The 21,052-nt window shown below is 46.9% G+C and overlaps 1 protein-coding gene across 3 annotated transcripts in view; it reads left to right on the forward strand.

Annotated features, from left to right (window-relative positions):
- The window catches only part of HSDL2 (hydroxysteroid dehydrogenase like 2), a 41,766-nt gene that overhangs the window by 13,779 nt on the left and 6,935 nt on the right, over positions 1-21,052 (forward strand). For all 3 annotated transcript variants that reach the window (XM_006034124.3, XM_025216065.1, XM_025216066.1), the window contains 2 exons: positions 6,061-6,164; positions 8,234-8,332. In XM_006034124.3, the coding sequence (XP_006034186.1) occupies positions 6,061-6,164; positions 8,234-8,332 (203 nt within the window). The remainder of the gene's footprint in view (positions 1-6,060; positions 6,165-8,233; positions 8,333-21,052) is intronic.

Here is a 21,052-nt window from a genome sequence, read left to right on the forward strand (position 1 = left end):
ACTTTGTGTGTATGTTAAGGCATGCTGTCACTGGCACTGGGCCTCTACATGACACGGTAGTGTCCCAATGAGGTTTCCTCCTCCCTACAGCCTGTCTGGTCCACCACTTTAAATAATAACAGGTAAAATCATAAGTTAGTGAAGAGCAGCACGGTAGCACCAGCAGCATCTCAGATAGCCAATCTGTGACAGAGTTCTTCTTTCCTCTCCTACAGAAGCTTCTTCTCCTGCGTGTGTATTAAGGCGCGTCCTCACTGTGTCCTTCCCCTACTCCTTCCCTCTTCCTCTCGTTACTTTCTGTTTCCTTGCAGGCAAGCCCTGTTTCAGCTTCAAAACTTGAAATGTTTCAAAACTTTCAAAACATTTCAACTGCCCTTGTTTTGTTTCAAGGGTGTTTCGAAACTTCGCTTTGTTTCAATTTCACTGTTTCAAACTTGAAATGAGTCGAAACAGCATCAAAACGAAACAGCCAGCAAAATTTCACGCAGGCCTAATATTTTTGCCACGCTGTATTAGGAGGACAACAACCATCACCAAAACCAACAGACATTTAAATTGTTTTACTTAACTAAAACAGCAAGTGTGTATATTTTTGAATCTTTAACTGTTTTAGTTATAAATGTGAAATGGTTTTAAAAGAATTAAATAGATTATTTCAGCCAGCTCAACATGAGAAACCTAAATTATGCAGAAAACTCACTTTTCACCTTCTTCTTCCTGTTTATTCATAGACTGGAAAAAAAGACCACCTTTCCTGCTTTTTCAGGTCTCAAGAGATCTCTCAGTTTAGAATGAATTAGTCCAAAGGAAGAAAATATTCCTTCTACACCTGCAGAAGAAACTACTGCTGTTAAAAAGCTGGATTATCACTTTAATAGTCTCTGAGGAATCCAGGTGCTTAAGTGACTTCCACCAGTTCACTGGTGTGACTTCCTTTAAAACCTCATCAGGAAACATATACTTCTTGAATGGTTAACTCTTAGCCCTGACATTTATTATGGTCGGTATTATGGAAGGATGTTTGCTGGATGCCCATGTCATAGCCAACTCCTCCTCTTCAGCAGTTAAAGATTCACCCTGGTCCCAAGTATTGAGAACACTGGCAAGAAAATGAGCTGGAGATGGTGCTTGATCCATTCATTTTTTAATGCCTGTAGACTCAGAGATTCAGAGATTGCGAGGCTGGAAGGGACCTCAGAAGATCGTAAGGTCCAGCCCCCTGCACCAGACAGGAAAGACAACCGTCCAGTCTCCTCTTGAAGATTTCCATGGTAGGCAATTGCACCACCTCTGGAGGGAGCTTATTCCACAGTCTGGACACTAACTGTGAAGAAGTTTTTCCTAATGTTGAGCCTAAAATGGTCTTCCAGGAGTTTATGGCCATTATGCCTGGTTTTCGCTAAGGGTGCCCTGGTGAACAGTTGTTCACCAAGCCCTTTGATGTACTCCCCTGATGTAGCAGTAAGCTGGTATTAAGTCCCCTTTCAGCCTTCTCTTTTTCAGACTGAAGAGTCCCAGGTCCCTCAGCCTTTCCTCATATGGCTTGCTTTGCAAGTCTCTGACCATACGGGTGGCCCTTCTCTGGACTCTCGAGCTTTACCACGTCCTTGTTGAAGTGCGGTGCCCAATACTGGAGCCAGTACTCCAGCTGTGGTCTCACTAATGCCAAGTAGAGTGGAAGAATCACTTCCCTAGCTTTGCTGGAGATGCACTGATTGATGTAATTTAACTCTCATTGTGTATTTGTCTTTTCAAGGTCTCACTCAGTTCCTTTCAAATTTCAACAGCATCAGCAATCAAACAGCGATTTCCCTGTGCTTTGTTGAAGGCTATGGAAATGGGTTTTAGGATAGTCAGCATACGTTCTACATTTTTGTTTAGCCCAGTGTTGAGAACTTTGGCTATGAAAGTTCCATCTATTATGTCACGATTTTATTCACAAAATTATCATCAGATTAGGCCGGTTCCCAATATATCACTCAAAATGGTCTATTACTGAGTTCCATTGCACGTCTTGTGGGAGAGTTAGTCTGGTTCCTCCTGCTTTCTTTAGAGCAGCTGCTGCAAAGTAGTTGTTACAGAAGTATTTTGCAATTTCAGCAACATTTGCTTTTATTTCTGGAGCACTGAAGTCTTTGGCTAAGAGGTGCATCAAATGAGTGCTGCAGCCATATGCTATTATCTTGGGACTTTCTTCTAGATTTCTCTTCATCTTTGATACGTTTGCAGCATTGTCTGACAAAGCTGCGTACTAGATATTTGAATTCTTTTTCACAGTTTGTTATAGCTTTTACTGCTACTTCTTGTAAGTATTCTGCTGTGTGTGTATTTCCTGATGTATCAGTTTGTTTCTGTAAGATACAGTCCCTTATTCTGTTGCCACTCAAGCACATCTTACTGGATCATTGTGGACGTTTCTCCACCCATCAAGACTGAAATTAACAGTTTTCCTCTCTGGACTTTTTGCATAGTGTTCAATTTCTTTCTCATACACTTGATCTAGCAATTTGCCTGCTGTGGTTGCTCTGTTAGGTGGACTGTATACTGGTCGTAATGACTGAACCACGTCAATGAAATGTGTGGTCTCAATCATATGGAAAGGAGAGTTTGATGCATAAACATACCAAGCAATTTTTTTCATCAATTGCCTCTTGCTGTAATCTGCTGGTGCTTATTACAAATTTATTTATGGTTGTTCTGGATGATGGAGATTTTTTTTTTCCTTTTGGCTACAGGTGATATACCATGTGACACGCATTTGACTGGAACACTGGTATTATTAGCAAATAACTCTTAAACTGTAGACAGTAATGATGATGTTGAAGATGGATAGTCAGAATCCTGTATGTTGAGGATGGATCCTCCTGAACAAAAGAAGTCAATGCAGTCACTACAGTACTGCTCCTTTAGTATTACTCATTGCACTCAGTACTACTTTAGAAGTGAAACTGTAAAAGGAAGATCTGCCTATTTCAGCCATTATTTTATATCACAACTGTATTCAAACTATGATAGTTCCATAAAGTAACAACAATATTTTTGTTCAAACATTCTTATGATAATTCAGGTAGTCTAGAAGTCCACCCAAAAGATATGGACAGGGAAGACAGGTGGTCTTTAAGAAAGAATTATGAAATAAGAAATTTTACTAACCTGAAAATCCTGCATGTTCAGACATGTTCCATCCATCCTCTTCAAAGCAGCTTCTTCCTGAGAGAAAGCTGTCGTCATGATGTTGTTTAATTCTGGCAACCAGGCCTTGCATTTCTTTGTTGCACTGTTTGCATTTTGCACGCATGCCTGTCTTACCCACAGGTAGAGGAACTTAATTAAAATATTCCCAAACAGAGTCTCTCTTACGGCCTGGCAAGCCTGCTGCCATGATAGATTTTCCCTTCTACCATACCATTCCCTCACTAGATCTCTAATCAGTGAGGAGGCTGTACTCAGAAACTTATCCCTCAAGACTTCTGGAATAAATGTTTCTCTTTTGTGTCTCCTGCCCCTCCTCCCTTGCATGCATCTCCAGACTCCTCCTTGCCCAGATCTACTCCACTCCCAACAGTCATTTATTCATTTAACTTCTTGAAACTTTGCACTTTTAGAGAAAGGTTAAGGGCTTGACTGTGTACACAAACTTGCAGAGAGAATAGGGATGATGGGTAGGTAATCAGGTCTGTTACCTCTTATCTCCATATACTGAAGTTAACAAGGATGTTATCTCTGGAGAGTTCTCCACAATTTGAGAACTGAAACTAAGCATCACAGAGATGCTTAATAGGATCTTCTAGACCAGGGGTTTTCAACCTTTTTTAACAGGTGCCTCAAAATTTCAGCTCGTGTACCCCTTTATATTTTTCTCTTGTTTTTAAGGGGGGGGGGGGGGGTGATCGAAGCCCCCATGGTGAGGGAGGGAGTGGGCTGGGGTTGGGGCAGGAGCAGGTGCTACACAGCTGGGGCAGAGTGCAGGAAGGCGCTGCTCCAGGGAGTGTAGGCGAGGGGGCAGTTCCTGCTGCTGTGTGCACCCTGGTGGAGGCCCAGGGGGCATGCGCCCCCCAGATCTGTGCGTGGGGTGGAGGCAGATGCTACTGTAGGCTGGGCTCTGCCCCCTCCTGCCACTGCCCCAAGAGCCACGTGATGCCATGTGCCTACTGCTGCCAGGCAGGCAGGGGAAAGGCATGCACACACACACATGCAGATGCAGACATAGACACCCACCCCCCCCCCCCAGCAGATAAGTGTGTGTTAGGGGGGAGGAATGGGTGGGGCCAGATCGAGAATTGGGGGCGGGTGTCTTTGTGTCCACTCCCATAAGCAGGGCCGGGGGGCAAGGGCAGTGGTGCCCCTCTACGGGCCACACATGCACCCCTGAATGGTTGGCGTGGGCTCGCATGCGGTGGCCATCGCTGCTGTGCCCTGTATCACTTTCTCACAGCCGGTTGCACATGCAACTCTGCAAGCTGGCGATGGGGTCACGCTGCCTGTCACCAGCCCACAGAGCTACATGTGCGACCGGCTGTGAGAGAGTGTCGCGGGGTGCAGCAGTGGTGCAGGGTAGTGGCAGTGGTGGCTACTGCAGTGGGTGTGTGGCTTGCAGAGGGGCACTGCTGCCCTCGCCCTCTGGCTTTGCTCCTAGAGGCGGGCACAGAGAGTGAGCTGAGATGCGGGGCAGGGAGGCACTGTGGTGTACCAGGTGGGGCCGGAGGTGCCCAGCACACGTGCCGCTGCCCCACCCCCATTCCCACCCAGTAAGAAGAAAAGTATGGGAACGCACCAGGGGAGACCTCACCACTGCGCCCCAGGACACGCTCCGTCCCTGCCTGCCTGCCCGCCCGCGCGTAACCCCTACAGCCTTTCTAAATACCCCTAGGGGTACGTGTACCCCTGGTTGACCACCCCTGTTCTGGACTGAGCACTGAGTCCCATTGGGTAGAGTGGTTTTCTTTAATCTTTACTAATATATAGAGGAGCCTCTGGCCTATAATATAGTCCATGGCCTGTGACCTATTTATAAAACTTCTAAAAAGGTTACATGAATATATTGTCTCAAATAGTATATGATTAGAAGTTATAATCCCTATTCCATGATGATATCTTAAGTTAAAGCTATATAGGTTTATTTTTTTTCAAAAAGTATCTTAACAAAAAAATACAATTAAATGAAAAAACAATCTCATTTAAATCTTAAAAATCTGATTATTTTCTTCTTTTTTTTTTTTAATTGTTGATTATTATCCACCCTGGTTCTTGATTGTGCTATTTTGAAAAATCTTGCCTAATATTCATGCTTCAATACTAGGAAGGAAGGCAGACTTATACATTATATAAGGTATCATTGTGTAGCTTCTTTGTGGGCTGTGTATTAATCTAATACAAAAGCAGGAGTTAGGCCAGCTGTTCTCAACCGGGATCCTTTGGGTTCCCTTTAGGGATGTTGTGGTGGCAGTGGCCAAGCAAAACTGCCTCCCACTCCCCTTGCCCTAGGTCTCTCTAATCAGCAGGCAGCAAAGTTGTTTCATGCTATGCAACTCTTTCTGGTCTGTCCTCCCCCATGCTCTTCTTGAAAAGAGGTGCTGGTGGAACTGTCCTGTCTCCTGTTTCTGGGAGGAGTGTTACGGGTGCTGGACTAGGAAGAGCTGCACAGCCCAAGGCATCTTCTGCCTATTTTAGGCTGATCAGAGTCCTAATGCAGGAGAAGCACATGCGAGTGGCGCAGCCCTCCCTGGGCTGGCTGTGCAGCCTAGCACAGTTTCATCAAGGGTTCACAGTCCTTCCTGACTGCAGCAGCTGACTAAGAAGGACTTGGGTAACCAATAGTGGTTCTCAGGCAGGGGTGCTGCTACATTCAAAAAAGTGGTGGTAGGGTGCCTTGACCCTGAAAAGGTTGCAAATCACTGGGCCAGGCAAATGAGATCAGGCTGCAGCTTTCATTGTTATAAAACATGTATTTTATTGATTCCTCTAATGTGGTGGTTTTGCCAAAAATGTTAAAATGTGTACAATGGAAGTTCCTGACTACTGTTAACTTGTCTAATTTGTCTTTGTTTCATTTCTTTTTAGGTCTAAATTATGCCTTCCTTTCTTAAAAAACAGTAAAATAGCTCACATCCTTAACATCAGCCCCCCACTTAATCTGAATCCCATCTGGTTCAAAAATCACTGTGGTATGTAGTGCTCCATTATTTTATTTTTAAGTTAACTAGCATTTATGAAAGATGTATGAGTGGTGTGCCTATATGCCAAGCCCCTCATTCAGCTGCAGGTACAAATTGGTCTGAGTCAGGGGTGGGCAAAATATGGCCTGTAGGCTGGATCTGGTCCACCCAAGATTTTTTGGCCCATGGCAGGTCCCTCAGCCCTGCCCATCTCACATGCAGGGGGCAGCCCAGGCTGTGGTGCATGCAGCTGGTCCTGCTGCCCCTGGGGCATGCAATAGGGCTGGGGCAGCGTGATGTCTGGACTTGCTTCTCGGCAGCCACTGCAGCAGTAGTTCTTTCTAGCTGCTACAACCAGTTTTCACCTCTGGATCTGGCCCCATTGCTCGGGCACCCCAGCCCATCCATCCCACACCCACTGCCAGCGCACCAGACAGAGCAGCCAGAGGTATCAGACATGGAGCCCAGGACCCACGCAGGCAGGGTATGTCCACCCGGATGGGATGGTGCTGCAGGCAGGTGGAGAGTGGCATAAGGGAGCAGGATGAGTGGCCAGAGCTGGGATCTTGGGGCTGTGACAATGCAGGGTCAGGGCCAGGGCATGGAGCAGAGCAACGATATTCTGCCCACACATCCCTGCAACAGGGACCAGTTCCATGGGATGGGTCATGCTGGGTGCAGATTGCAGCTCTGCCCCAGGCCTGGGTCCCAGCCTTGTGCTGTCATTGTCCTGCAATCCCAGCCCGGCATTGTCACAGACCCACAGTCCTGATCCCAAGCCTCGGCCCTGCCCACCCATCCTGCTTCTGGATACTGTTCCCCACCCATCCATGGCCCTGTCCCATCTGCCTGGCTAAGCATGCCTTGTCCACACACTCCCCTGCCCTCCAGTTCTGCATGGCCCCTCCCACAGAACTGGCACCCGCCACAGGGGTGTGCAAGGAGCAGATTGCAGCTCTGCCTTGGTCCCCAGCCCTGTGATATCACAGCCCTGCAATCCTGACCCCAGCCCTGACCCTGGCCTTCCGTCCTGCTCCTCAATGCTGCTTCCCACCCATAGCCCCATCCCATCCACCCTCCAGTCCAAATAATTGCCCACCCCTGATTTGAGTCATCCAGGCTTTTTCACGCTTCCTGAAAGTGTCTCATTGTGGCCCAGGAAAGGATTATATTTGTGGGGGAGAGGAAAAAGGAGAGAATAATTATTGAGACCCTAACATAATTGGTGTAACAAACTGTCTGGGTAACCCCGGAAGCTCCAAGCATCATCCTGTGAACAGCTGATGGGGTTCCCCAGCTGCAGGAGTGTCCCTGGCCACACATTCACTTAATAAACAGTCAATTTTGATTTTGACTCCCTTTTTCAAAGTATTGTTTCAGATTTGTGTACTAACAAAGGTATCTTCACTTGGTAAACAAAAACATTGATATTAGATTTGGATATTTTTTAGTTTCAAAACTCTGAACCTGTCCCCCCCCTCCTATTTGTGAGATTAAATCTTTCATTCTTTTCCTTGAAACTGAAACTGTTTTCATTACTTGGCTTTTTCTGATGAAGAAAGTTTGTTTCTTAAAATTATGTGAATGCAGTAAATTGTAGTAGTGGCTGTTATTCAAAGAAAGAGATGAGCAAGATAAAACTGACCCATGATTTCTTTGATAAGAATAAGGAAGCACCATTTTCTAGTTATCTGGGCTGGTATCAGGTAACAAACCCTAAAAGTATGGAACAGTTTGACAGGTCTGTCATTTGTGCTGTTCAAAACTTTTCACGCCAAAGAATTGTAAAACTATTTTTTTTAATGTACAATGAAACTGGAATTTTGGTCAAAAGTTTGAGTTCGCAAGTTTGTAGGTGAAATAATAAATGGCAAACCATAAGATTAGTTAATAAAAAGTTCAGTGCAAACCTTTTTCTTCATCAGATCTTGCCTCATGTAGGCTGTTCTCTCTTGAGAAACTTCTTTTAAATCAATTCTCTTCTCCTTGGTATAGTATAACTAATGAAATTTGTATCTCAACACAGACATTGAATTCATACCTCACTTAACAAAATTCTGCTGGGTTTTCTTGCTTAGCTTACACCATTTCTAAGTATGGTATGTCCATGTGTGTCCTGGGGATGGCGGAAGAATTCAGAGGAGAAGTTGCAGTCAATGCTTTATGGCCTAAAACAGGTAATTTTATTTTTAAGATGCTAAAAGGTTTGTCTTTCCATCTCTTTTTCTCTTTAAACCTCCAATTTGCATGTGTTTTTTGACTTGGACTAGGCTTTAGGTGTGTTCTGAGGCAGATCTGTGAAAATAGATTAAAATCAGGAGACTAGCTATTTTATTCTCCCTCCCATGTTCTGTGCTTTTTTATTTCATAAAAAGGGTCTGTTGTCTGGGTCCCCTGTCTTTCTAAATTGATAGGTCAGTGAGGCCTGGATTGAGTGGCTGGTTGCATAGACTATTAACAGTGAATGCCTGTGTGACAACCAGAATGTATCCTCCAGTTGATTCATATCTCTCATTTGACTGAAGACACTTGTATACTGATCAGCTTACTGACCCTTTCTTAATGTTTTACTTAAACTTTTCTTTTTCCTTACTTTGTTGCCTTTGTCTGTAGATGACATTACAGAAGTATTAATGGGCCAGATCAGGTCTGCAAAGGGATTGCAAAGGTCTGATCTGGGCTGTATTGTACTAACTCCTGATTATCCGCAGCTCTTTGATCTGGTCTGTGTTTTGCTAATGGCATGTCAATCACCTCTAGCTGCTGCATCTCAGTTTCTCTGGTCTTCATAAAGGGCTGCTCTTCCTCGCTATGTCATCTACGCATCATCACTGGAGCAGCCAAGGGGGGAATGATGGCCCATGGTACTGGCTGCGTCACAAGCTGTGGCCTGCATTAGTGAAAGGTTGCCAACCTCTGATTATGTGATATAACTACTTCTAAATTGCCCCTGGGGCCTTACGGCTAAGGGCAAGCAAAACTCGGGGAGCATCCTGCAAGTAGGATGCCTGCCAAAAGTTTTGGAAACATATGAAGCTCCAGATGGGGATGGAGGATGTTTGCCAGTAGTAGGGCCTCTTATGGTTCTGGGTTCTCGGATTTGGAATTTGTTTTGGCTAGTTTGGCCTGGAATACATAAAATTAATAATAATTAAAAAAAAAAAAAAAGAAATTACTTCTAATTTCAGCTTGAAAAAAGCCTTTGGTACTATCTTAGAATGAAAGTAAACACATGAAAGCAGTCATTACACATGTTGTGCATGCTTTTCCATTATGAAGGAACTAAGTAACATTTCCATCTGTTTCAAAAGTGTATTTTAAAAGCTTCAAATCGTGTACTGCAAAAAATACTAGGAAATAAAAAAAAATCTTTAAACTTCAGCCAGACAAAACGCAGAAGGCTCTGTCGATAGAAATGCTACAAAAGAAACACATTTTGCTGTCAATTTACATCTTTGATGTTATATCTGTGAACCAGGCAAGCTCAGAAAGGTGTGGCTGCAAATCTCTCTCGCGCCCTGCATCCTAAGAGCGCTCTGATCAACTGCCATTAAGACGATAAGCGGTTGAAATAATTTTTCTAATTTTATAGTTTAAATTGTGTTTGTAAATATGAGAATGGTAAGTTTTCCACATGGCACAGTGTTGGAGGCTGAGGTCCTCTGTTTTAACCAAAGCATAGGTGCCACAGATGGCATCTGGTCCTGTCAGGCTTCTTTGGAACAGATCTTGAAAGACAACTTGTGGGTCCATGTTTTCATGCGAGGATTTTTCTGCTTAATACTGCAATTTTTTGTAGTAAGCTTAGACCACATGACAGTAGCTAACTTGGTTAAACACAATTCTTAATGAAAAGTGTGCAGTTTCCAAAGTCTAAAGGTATGTTTTGAGTTAAAAGGATACGAAATAAAAGAGATGGAACCCCAGAGTGATCATGTTATTTCTCTCATAAGAGAACAAAGTATGGTAGATGTGGCAGGGTAAACTGCAGTTTCAAGTCATTACTTTTTCCCCTCTTACAGTATTGAATAAAAAGACTTTATTTATTCCCTGTGGCTGAGGGAAGAATCATCCTCCCCAGAGATGTTACCCTTGCTGATTCTGGTCTCTTCTACATTTTGATTTTAAAGCAGATTCAGGAAAGATAACTTCCCTTTTCCACTATTCTAAGCTCTTATTTTCATTTCACTTAAATAAAAGATCATTCCTGTTAGGATAGTACCAAAGCTTCTTCTGGAACTTGGGGGTCTGAATGGTTCTCGAGTCTGTCTTGGTAGCATCTAGAATGGAGCCTGGAGCTCACTTCTGGAGGCCCTCAGCTTCAGACTCTTTAAGCTAGGATTTTCTTTGTCATACTTTGCATGCCATGGAGGCTTTATTTATCTAGGTCTTTTGTGTATGAGTAATTACAGTCCAACATGACTAAAGCTTCCCTGCATCTATGAATTGACCAATTTGGGCAATCCCATCAAGGAGGCCGTTTAAGAAGTGGGATTGGAATGGAGATAGTTCTTTTGCCTTCTCACACAATACTTCACTGTCCATTCGCACTATATTCAGATATCTATGGAACTGGTATGTAAACTTGTTAAAGGATTTTTGTGGCCATCCCTTTTGTGTGACTGTCATTTCACTCTTTTGGTAGTGTTGAAGTGATGTTGTAGCTGTGTTCAATTCAGTTTTTTTAAAGAAGATGGAAAATCACATTCTTAGTAACTTTCCTCCCCAGGGGACATTAAATTGTCTGTGTACCTTATACACACACTGCTGCAGGGGTGGGGAGTTACTCATTCTAAAGTAGGGACAGGGAGTTACTTTGGGGAGAGGGCTGCTTAATGGGTTTTGACGAGCTGTCACAAGCCGCAAGGGTAGCCCTGCCCCTTGACAGGTCCCCGCCACCTGGTCACCATCTTAGGACTGGGAGTCCCTCCCCCTAACCCCTGACTTTTGCCACCAGAAGTCCCTCCCCTTACCTCCCGGAGTACTCTGTTGGGGAAGGGGGTTTGCCATCTTGGAACTGGAAAAAAAACCCAACAAATTATATACTAAAAATAAAATATTGACAATAGCATTTTTTAAGATTATTAAAAATATATATTTTTGTCCTGGTTTGTGTGGTGTATATAAAGGTGATTGCATAATCGCTCAAAACGAGATCTTACTCTTGTATATTGTAGGGGAGCCTGGAGGGGTGCGGGAATGGGTTTATGGGGGGGGTGTGGATATGGTGGGGTTTGTGGGGTGAGTGTTTGTGGGGATATGTGGGTGTGTGGGGATGGGGTTTGTGGAGTGTGTGGAGGGGAGAGGGTGCATGTGGGGGGCAATGTGCGTAGCAGTGAGTGGAGCTCCACCCTCTCCCCCGAGGCACACTGGTGTGTGTGGGGAAGAGTATGGGTGGCCGCAATGTTTCTGGGGTGTGTGATTGTGTGTGGGGGACGGTTTTGGTTGTGAGGTTTTCAGGGGAGGGTTTGTGGATATTGTGGGGTGTTCATGGGATTCCCCGCACGCACCGTCCTAAGGCCAGTGAGCCCCTGCCCTGCAATGGTCCAGAGCCTATGCATCCTGCAGCCACTTCCCATCACTGCCAACAATGCGTAGCCCCAGCCCTGCCCTGCACCTGCTCTGGACTCACCCCCATGGGAGAAGATCAACCGGAACCTGCACACAGCCCCAACCTGGCCTGCCCCACACTGCCTGCCCATGGTTTATCTTGCAGGCCCTGGGGGCTGGGGTGGCTCTGCAGCTGGACAGCCTTTTTAGGCAGCTGTCTACACAGCTGTCGTCACCTCCTCTGGGCTACCCCACAAGGCAGGCAGTGGTGGCAGCACAGAACAGATGCAGGGCAGCTTGACGTGGTGCGGGCTCTGTGTGGCTGCAGCAGGGAACTGCCGGCAGTGGGAGAGGCCGCTTTGCCCGTCACTGAGCAGCGGTTTGTCCTGCATTGCTGCTGCTGATCCTTGGTGGGCGAGTCTGGAGCAGGTGTGGGGTGCACAGGGTCAGGGTTGCTCACACGGGTCCCTGCCAGTACTGCGGGGCTGGGGGCAGCGGCAGCTGGAAGGAGCCATCTGCCCCCCTGGCTTCCTAAAAAAGCAGTCCAGCTGCGGAGCTGCCCCAGCCCCACTGCGTGCCCACAGGATGGCAGGATGCGCCACAGCTGGACTGTGCCTGGGGACCAAGGGACCTGCTGTGGGCTGGACAAAGACTCACCACAGGCTGAATCTGGTCCATGGGCCAGATTTTTCCCACCCCTGTTCTAAAGCCTTCTGAATCTCCTGAGACCTGCCTACCTTGATAGGTGCTATATTGTACTTTGGTGCTGTCTGCCATTCAAGGGAAGGCCCGTGTATTTTATCAGTTTCCTGGGAAAACAAAAGTTGGGCAGAGGCGTTCCTGACCTTGCCTAGGAGCTGGAGCACATCAGCTTCAGAGAAGGCAATTTTACATATACGTTTGCTTTGGTTATGTTCTACTTTTTAGTGATGCATTGGAATGTCACTGACATTGTTAAAATATTTTACGTGGTACAATACGTAATTTAGATTACTTTTTGGGCACACAGAAGGGTGTTAAAAATGCAGCTAATTTGTCACATACAGAATTGCATAGAACCTCGGGATTCCATTTACAAATGATGCCAGAACAACAATATTAACTTGTATTATTTGTGAAGTGCCTTCTGCAGGTTGCAGGGCAATATTTTTCAAAAGATAATTAAACTTTTTCTCTAAAATAATGAGCTTCTTGTAGTAATGAGCCCATCTTCCCTAATTTACTTTAAAAGCAGCAGAACTATAAGGCACAGCTTTCTGAATATTGTTAAATTTGTCTGCCTCTGAAAACCATTGTTGTGCCTTGGAACATGAAAGAGAGGCAAGCAGGTTAAAAATCTCTTGAATAAAGCTGTTTCGAAATGCTTATACTCAAAATACAAAGATAATGAATTTAATATGTTTGTGCCCTAACATAAAAGAATCATTTAGTTTTGTGGCATCTAAAACACTGGAAATTGCTTAACAAATCCACTTTCATGTGAATATGTTTGATTAACGTCATTCCCCATAGCTTACCACTTCACTAAAATGGAAGCAAATTATTTTTTAACTCTTGACTTCGGTTTAATCAGACTTCTTACTATCTGTGGAGAAAATCAACATTCTCTCAAACAAAAAGAATAAATAAGAGATCCGTATGATTGCATCAGGAGCACTTTAAAGACATACAAAATCAAAAAAGTAAGGAACCATTGTTAAGGATGAGCATGGAAGAAAAGCACAAGCATTTAGGGAAAATCAGAACGGCTAAGCCAAAAAATATATCACAACTAGGAGGAGATATAGGAAAAGATTTATAAGGACTTTAAAGTGAAAGGAAGATGAAGCACGGGCTCATAACTTGATACTTGCAAAACTAGTGGGAAAAGATATCTGAGCCATTAGCCATTATTGTTAAGAGCTTATGGAAAATGGTTGGGTTTCAAGAGTGGAAAAGGGCAAATCATTTGCTGATCTTTTGAGAAGGAGAAAAGAACCAGGAAATTACGCCATTCATCTCCATTTGTATTTATGAAGAAGTTTTCCACTAAATACAAATTAGGGGTACTAATCAGCTCTATAGGCTTTCTTGCCACAAGAGGGAAGATGTGCATAGGGAAATAGTTTTTTCCAAGTTAAAGTTCAAATGGAAGTAAGATGACTTTTTGAAATATCCACCATCCAAGCCAAGTGTCTCTCTAACTTGCTTTTGAAAATTTTCAGGGATGGAGATTCCACAACTTCTTTAAGTAACCTGTTCCAATGCTTAGCCACCCTCATACTCATGTAAATTCTTAATCTCAGTCCTAAGGAGGGCTCTCGCCCAAAGTCCAGCCCCTTGTTTGAGCAGTTTTTTTCTTTTTTTATCACTCCATTTTCTACGCTGAGACAGTTTTATCACTTCAGCCAGTTGGCCGAAGCCCATCACGACGTCTTGATGGACTCTCCCGCACGTCCACAATCTTGCCTGCCACGACTTGTTGTTAAGGGAGAAAAATAAAATGCCAGGATGTGCGGGCTTTGATGTTTTTTGGTTTTGATGTCTGCCTCAGTGTAGTGAGGGCTGCACCAACCCCTACACCCTCACCCATTCCACCGGGTGTTAATTCAGCAGTCCATACAGTCTGCCTCGGAGCAGCCTAAACACTTTGTATATCTCTAGATCTGACCAATTAATAGCCCCGCTGAGCCAGGTTGTCCTTCACCAGGCTTGGAGCAATGCACAGACCTGACATGAATTTTAACCAGTTTTTTTACTGGCCTGTTGTCAAGATAGTTGCAAACATGCTATCCTGTTGTCTCTGGGAGTACTCCTCTCTCACTCCAAAGAAAAGGAGAAATGAAAACAAACTTGGACTTCTCCTGCCCTTATAATCCTGTCTTTATGGTACCTTTGGACTGCCCTGCTACAGTTTCAGTTTCCCTGAGGGCTGCTGCTTCCAGGTTTTCTTCTCTGGCAACTTCCTCCACAAAGCTGCCTCTCTGAGTCCCGATCTTAGCTGCTCTCTCTGCACCTTCACTTGTCTCTTGGGGGCTTGGACTCTGGCTGAGTTAGCAGTCCCCATTCTGCCTGCTTCAGGTCTCTTTTAATCTTAGAGTTCCAGCTGACTCCCCCTCCCCTCCAGAAACATCAGGTGGAGAATGAGCCTTGCATAGTTCTTTGCGGCCTCAGGGCTGGGACAGCTACTTGCAATTCTGGTGAGGTAATCTTACTTCCCTGTGGCTCTTCTCTTTCCTCACAATCTCCAATCTAAATTCCATCTATTGAAGGTATTAAGGTCAGGCCCTGGATCCTACTTCTTCCCTATTTTAAAAATGGGTGCTGTATTTGTCCTTTTCCAGTTAACCAGGACCTCACTCCATAGATTTCATAGACATTCGGGCTGGAAGGGACCCCGGAGGGTCGAGTCCAGCCCCCTGCCCCAGGGGCAGGAAGTCAGCAGGGATCATAGGATCCCAGGAAGATAAACATTCAAATGTGTCTTGAAGGCGTTCAAAGTAGGTGCTCGAACCACCTCCGGTGGCAGTCTATTCCAGACCTTGGGGGCTTGGACAGTAAAGAAGTTCTTCCTTATGTCCAGCCTGAAACGGTCACCAAGGAGTTTGTGACCATTTGATCTTGTCATCCCTTGGGGTGCTCTGGTGAACAGACATTCCCTCAGATCCTGGTGAACACCCATTTAATCTCCACAAGCTGTTAAAAAGGATAGCCAATGGCTCTGAAATTACCTGGGGCAATTATTTCAGTACTTCTGGTATATCCTACCTAGCCCTGCCAATTTGAAAGTATATAACTTCTCTAAGTAATCCCTAAACTGTTCTTCCACTGTTCTAGGTTGTTTCTCTCTCCCTGCCTCTGCTGCCCACTGTGCTCATCATCTGGTAGTTGACTTGATTCATTTAGAATGAAATAAAAAATGGCATTATCTTTGGCCTTCTCATACATTATCCTTAACTAGATTGCTTTGTGCTCTCTGTAAGGGACCTGTGACTTCTTTGGTTTTCCACTTACTTTTCATATACTTGTAGAATCCCTTGCCACTGCCTTTTATGTTCTTGCTATTTGCATCTCAAATTGTGCCTTGGTCTTCCTGATTTTTATCCTCATATGGTTGCAATACTCTTACTCTTCCCTAGTAGTATGACCAAGATTCTACTTTTAGTAAGATTTCTTTTTTAGTTTCAACTCCTTACTGTCTAGCCAGGCTGGTCTTCTGTTGTACTTCCCATTCTTCTGTTGTATCAGGTTAGCTTCTTCCTGAACCCTTAGGATGCAGGATACTTGGCTATCTTTCAGACCTTTTACAAGACTTTTACAATTCCTAGAGAGTACGTGGTGCTCCAGAAAGAAGGTGCAGCTCACCCTGGACCCCACTGCATGCCCACCACCCCGACACCACCACCTTAACCTATGTCAGGGTGGAGGAGCAGCAGGCACGCCAGTCCTTGTGGGACTGAACCTTCATGTCCAGGCTAAATGCAGCCCAAGCCCATGCCTCTGGCACTAGGCTGGGCCCCTTTAGTGACCACTACCTAGTACAGTGGCACGCAGCAGCGGGAGCCGCCCTGGCCTCCCTGTGCCTCCTGGATGAGCAGTGGCTTCATCCCATGCCCCTCCACCTCGCCTTGGTGGAGTGAGCAGCGGCAGTGCATGGGGGTGGAAGTGTGCCTCCAGATCGGGGTGAGGCAGGGTGGAGGGGGAGAGCTAGGGCAGAGGCTATGGGGGGGCTGCAGCCACCCTAAAATTTGCCGTAGGCCCCCCATAGCCCCCTCCACCCGCCACGAAACACAGTGTGGTGCAGCCCTGGCCTCACCCGCCCCACCCCCTCCCTGCACCCCCCTGTCCCAGCTGGACAGTGCTTGCCCCAGTCCCAATCCCTCCCTTGCTGTGGGGGCATTGATCTACCCTGCCACACCTCTTCCCTCCCCTCTTCCCCCTCCACTACAAGGGACTTACCAGCTGGACGCAGCTGTGTCAAGCATCATAAAGTCGAAACCTGTCAGAACCTTGAAACCGTATAAATTTATAAAGGTCATAAATGCCGTTTGCTATAACTCAAAGTTGTAAGTCGAGGCCAGATCCAAAAAGTGGTGGTCAATGAAAGTGAATCATCATGGCACTCCATGACCAGTGGTGTCCCCCAAGGCTCCGAACTTGGACCTGTTCTCTTTAACGTCTTTATCAACAATGTGGATACTGGTGTCAGAAGTGGACTGACCAAGTTTGCCGATGACATTAAACTTTGGGGTAGAGCGCCCACACCTGAGGATAGGCTGGTGATCCAGGCTGACTTGGATAGGCTCAAAAAGTGGGCAGATATAAACCTGACGACATTCAATACTGGCAAATGCAAAGTACTCCACCTTGGGGAAAAAAACCCTGCAGCATGCTTATAGGCTCAGCAGTACTACGCTTGCTAGCACCATGGTCAGAAGAGACTTGGGGGTCATGACTGACCACAAGATGAACATGAGCCACCAATGTGATATCACAGCTGGTAAAGCAAACCAAACTCTGGCTTGCATCCATAGATGCTTCTCAAGTTAATCTCAGGATGTCATCCCCCCACTGTACTTGGCACTGGTGGGGCCGCAGCTGGAGTACTGCATCCAATTCTGGACTCCACAATTCAAGAAGGATGTGAGAAGCTTGAGAGAGTCCAGAGGAGGCCCATGTGCATTATCAGCGGACAAGAAAATAGGCCTTTTGAAGATAGGCTGAGAGCCATGGGACTCTTCAGCCTGGAAAAGCACAGGCTCAGTGGTGACCTGGTGGCAGCCTATAAATACATCAGGGGTGTGCATCAGGATCTGGGAGAACTCCAGTTCACCAGAGTGCCCCAAGGAATGACGAGGTCCAGTGGTCACAAACTCCTCCAAGACCGTTTTAGGCTAGACATAAGGAAAAACTTCTTTACTGTCCAAGTCCCCAAGGCCTGAAATAGACTCCTTCCAGAAGTGGTGCAAGCACCTGCTCTGGACTCCTTTTAAGAAGCGTTTGAATGATTAACTTGCTGTGATCCTTTGACCCTAGCTGACTTCCTGCCCTTGGGGCAGGGGGCTGGACCTAATGATCTTCTGAGGTCTCTTCCAGCCCTAATGTTTATGACTGCTTGTATACGCTTGGATTACACTGCAGTCCAAGTGTCCAGGGCCAACCTACTGGCACTTTAACAACAACCTGCTGGAGGATGTGGGCTTTGTGGCCACCTTCTGGGAGTTCCACTAGAGAGCAGCTTGAGAGGGAAGTGCTGGAGCTGAAGAGCCTGGCCGCTGACCCAGAAAACCCATCCTGCTATGGAGAGTGTCAGGAGAGGCAAGACGAGTTCTGAGCTCTGGACAGCCACTGCACCTTCAGTGCCATATGTCTGCTCACATGTCTTAACTCCTTCAGGAGATAGACTGCAGCTCCCACTTCTTCTGTGCCCTGGAGAAGGATGTACCAGAGGTGGTGCAATCGCCTACCCTGGAAATCTTCAAGAGGAGACTGGGCAGTCACCTTGCTGGGGTCACCTGACCCCAGTTGTCTTTCCTGCTTGGTGCAGGGGGCTGGACCCGATGATCTTCCGAGGTCCCATCTGGCCCTACAATCTACGAATCTAAGTACATTGCCTCCTGGCGAAGGATGGCACTCTCTCACAGATCCAGGTGAGCTGCAAGAAAAGGGCTAGGACTTTCTACACAGAGCTTTTCTTGTTGTGTCTGACTGATGCCAATGCCTGCCAGGTCCTGTGGGAGGGATTGCTGCAGGTCAGCATGGGTGACCGGGACCAGCTGGAAGCTCTTCGTGCCCTGGCCAGGCTCTCAGACACCCTTTGCCTGATGCCTGCTAACAAAGGCATCACTGGGCTGACCATAAGAGTTCTACTGCACTTCCTGGGACAGCCTTGGCCTGGACCTTACCATGGGCTGGCCTGAATCCAAAGGGGATGGGGAGCTCCTCCTGTCATGCAAGATGGCTGTCCTGATCCTGCTGCCCAAAATGGGGGATGCCTGTGACTTGAGGAACTGGCTTCTCTGTCTGGACTATAAGATCATAGCAAAAGCCATCTTGCTGTGTCTGAGGTCCATGTAGGTGGATGTGATTCACTCCAATCAGACATACACAGTTCCAGGGTGCTCCATCTTCAATAGTCTGTATCTGGTGTAGGACCTCCTTCAGCTTGCTTGCATGGATGGTCTGTCATTCTCCCTCCTGTCCCTTTATCAGGAGAAGGCATTTGACAGGGCTCCTCACAGGCATGCTGAAGGCATTTGGCTTTGGCTCCTGCTTCATGCAGTTTCTCCAGGTGCTGTACACCTCCATATAGTCAAGCTCAATTAGATGCTAATGGACTTCATCCTGTTCAGGCAGGGAGTGTGTCAAGGTTGTCCACTGTCAAGCCAGCTCTGTCATTGAGCTTGAGCCATTCCTCTGCCTCCTGCACGAGTGGGTGATGGGGCTAGTGCTCGAGAAGCCAGCCATGAGGCTGGTCCTGTCAGCATACATCAATGATATGTTCCTCGTTGTCCAGGACCCGGGTGACCTGGTGTAGGTGGAGGCCTGCCAGTCAGTCTCTCTGCCAGGGTCAAGAGCTCTGGCATGATGGTGATTGATGGGTGGCAGGTGGGATTGCTCCCACCTGCACTCCAGAGCATCCAATGGAGTGCGAGCTTACTGCTCTATCTAGGGGTCTGCTTGTCTCCCAGTTACCTCTCCCTACCAGAAAACTGGCACCAGCAAGAGGTCGGTGTCTGAGCGGCTGCAGGCATGGGTGGGCCTGCTACAGTGTCTCTCTTTGTGGGAAGGTGCTGGTCATCAACCAAGGTCCTGTCCATGTTCTGGTCTTCAACAACCTGGCCATGCCTTTTGAGCTTCTGGCCAGTCTCCAGAGGTGGGTGCTGGGGTTCTGGCTGGGTGGCACTGGGTTTCTACAGGTGTCCTGAGCCTCTCCTTGCAGGATGACAGCCAGGGCCTGGTCTTCCCCTGCAGCCCAATCCTCAGCTTCTGCCTTAGGCCCTGTAAAGGCTCCTGTACAGTACCAGTAGCCAGGTGATTTGGTAAATGATTGGCTGCACCTTCCTTTGCCACCTCAGGTTTCCAGTATGACCAGTAGCTCTTCTATTTGCAAAGTCTCCCCAAGCAAGACCTGGAGGAGCTGCTGGATTTTTACCAGGGCTTCCTCAAGGCCTGGAGGCTGGCCTCTACTTCCAGGTCCCCACACATGGCCACCCAGGGCGCCGACCTCCACACTGAGACCCTGCTGCCCCCCCCCCCCCACCCCCCCACCCCAGCTGGTGGTGCCAGTGACGGAGGTGCCCTAGGTGCAATGGAGGGTGGTTTTGGCCAGCATCACTCATATTGGAGACCTCCTGGACTATACCAGGTGGGTGTGGGTGGATCCCTCTGCACTGGTCCAGTGCATGGAGCTGCCCACACTGAATGCTCCCCACTGCTTACTCCATGAGGTAAAAATTGCCCTGCCACTCACTATCCTCACCTACATCAACCAAGTCCTGCTCAAGGGCAGTTCCTGTTCCCTGGTATGCCCCAGTCCTCCAGAGCTGGTTGTGGGGCTGCTACCTTGGCAGGCTGCACAGCAGGCTGGGGTATATCAAGCTGGCCTACTTTTGAACAGCCCACCACTGCCAGCTCTACATGCACATGTTCTGCACAATTCATCCTGTCCTTGCGTTCCACCCCTTGGGACACCCTAGGGTGAGGGCGGGGGCAAGGATCCCCAGTGAACAAGTCTGCATTCCACCTTGGTCCCACGAGCCACCTGGGACCGTAGCTGGTGGTTCCTCCATGGAACCATTGCCATGGGTGTGCATCTGGTGTGCTTTACGGACACCCCTGACACTTGCCCCTCTTGCCAATGGAGGGAGACCCTGGTCCACACCTACCTCAAGTGCTCCAGGTTGCAGTCCTTCTTCTGACTCCTCCAGAACTTCATGCTGAGGTTTTGGCTGCACTTCTCCCCACACCTTTTTTTGTTATGCACCTCCCGTCTGCAGCCCAGTGAAGCCCCGGGACCTCTCGTTCTGGCCAAACTGGCCATCTATAAAACTAGGAAAGAGGCTCCAGCCAGAGGAAAACCAGGTGTGTGGAGCTGTCTTCCCGTCACTCCTCCATTCATGTCTCTGGGCAGAATTTCACTGGTCAGCATCTACAGGCTCCCTTGACTCATTCAGGGAGTAGTGGGTGCTGGCCATTGTCCTCTGCTTGGTGTCCCCTTCCAGTTCCCTTGTTATTAACCTATGACCTCAATCCAAAGTGAGTTGTTGGTTTTGTTATTCTTTATTCCTCAGTGCAGCGTTTGTTTTTTTTTTGCATGCTCATTTCATGGAAAGGAATGTTAAACCCTTGTTATTGACCTTCGTATT

Source organism: Alligator sinensis, unplaced genomic scaffold, assembly GCF_000455745.1.
Source record: "Alligator sinensis unplaced genomic scaffold, ASM45574v1 scaffold371_2, whole genome shotgun sequence".
NCBI lineage: Eukaryota > Metazoa > Chordata > Crocodylia > Alligatoridae > Alligator > Alligator sinensis.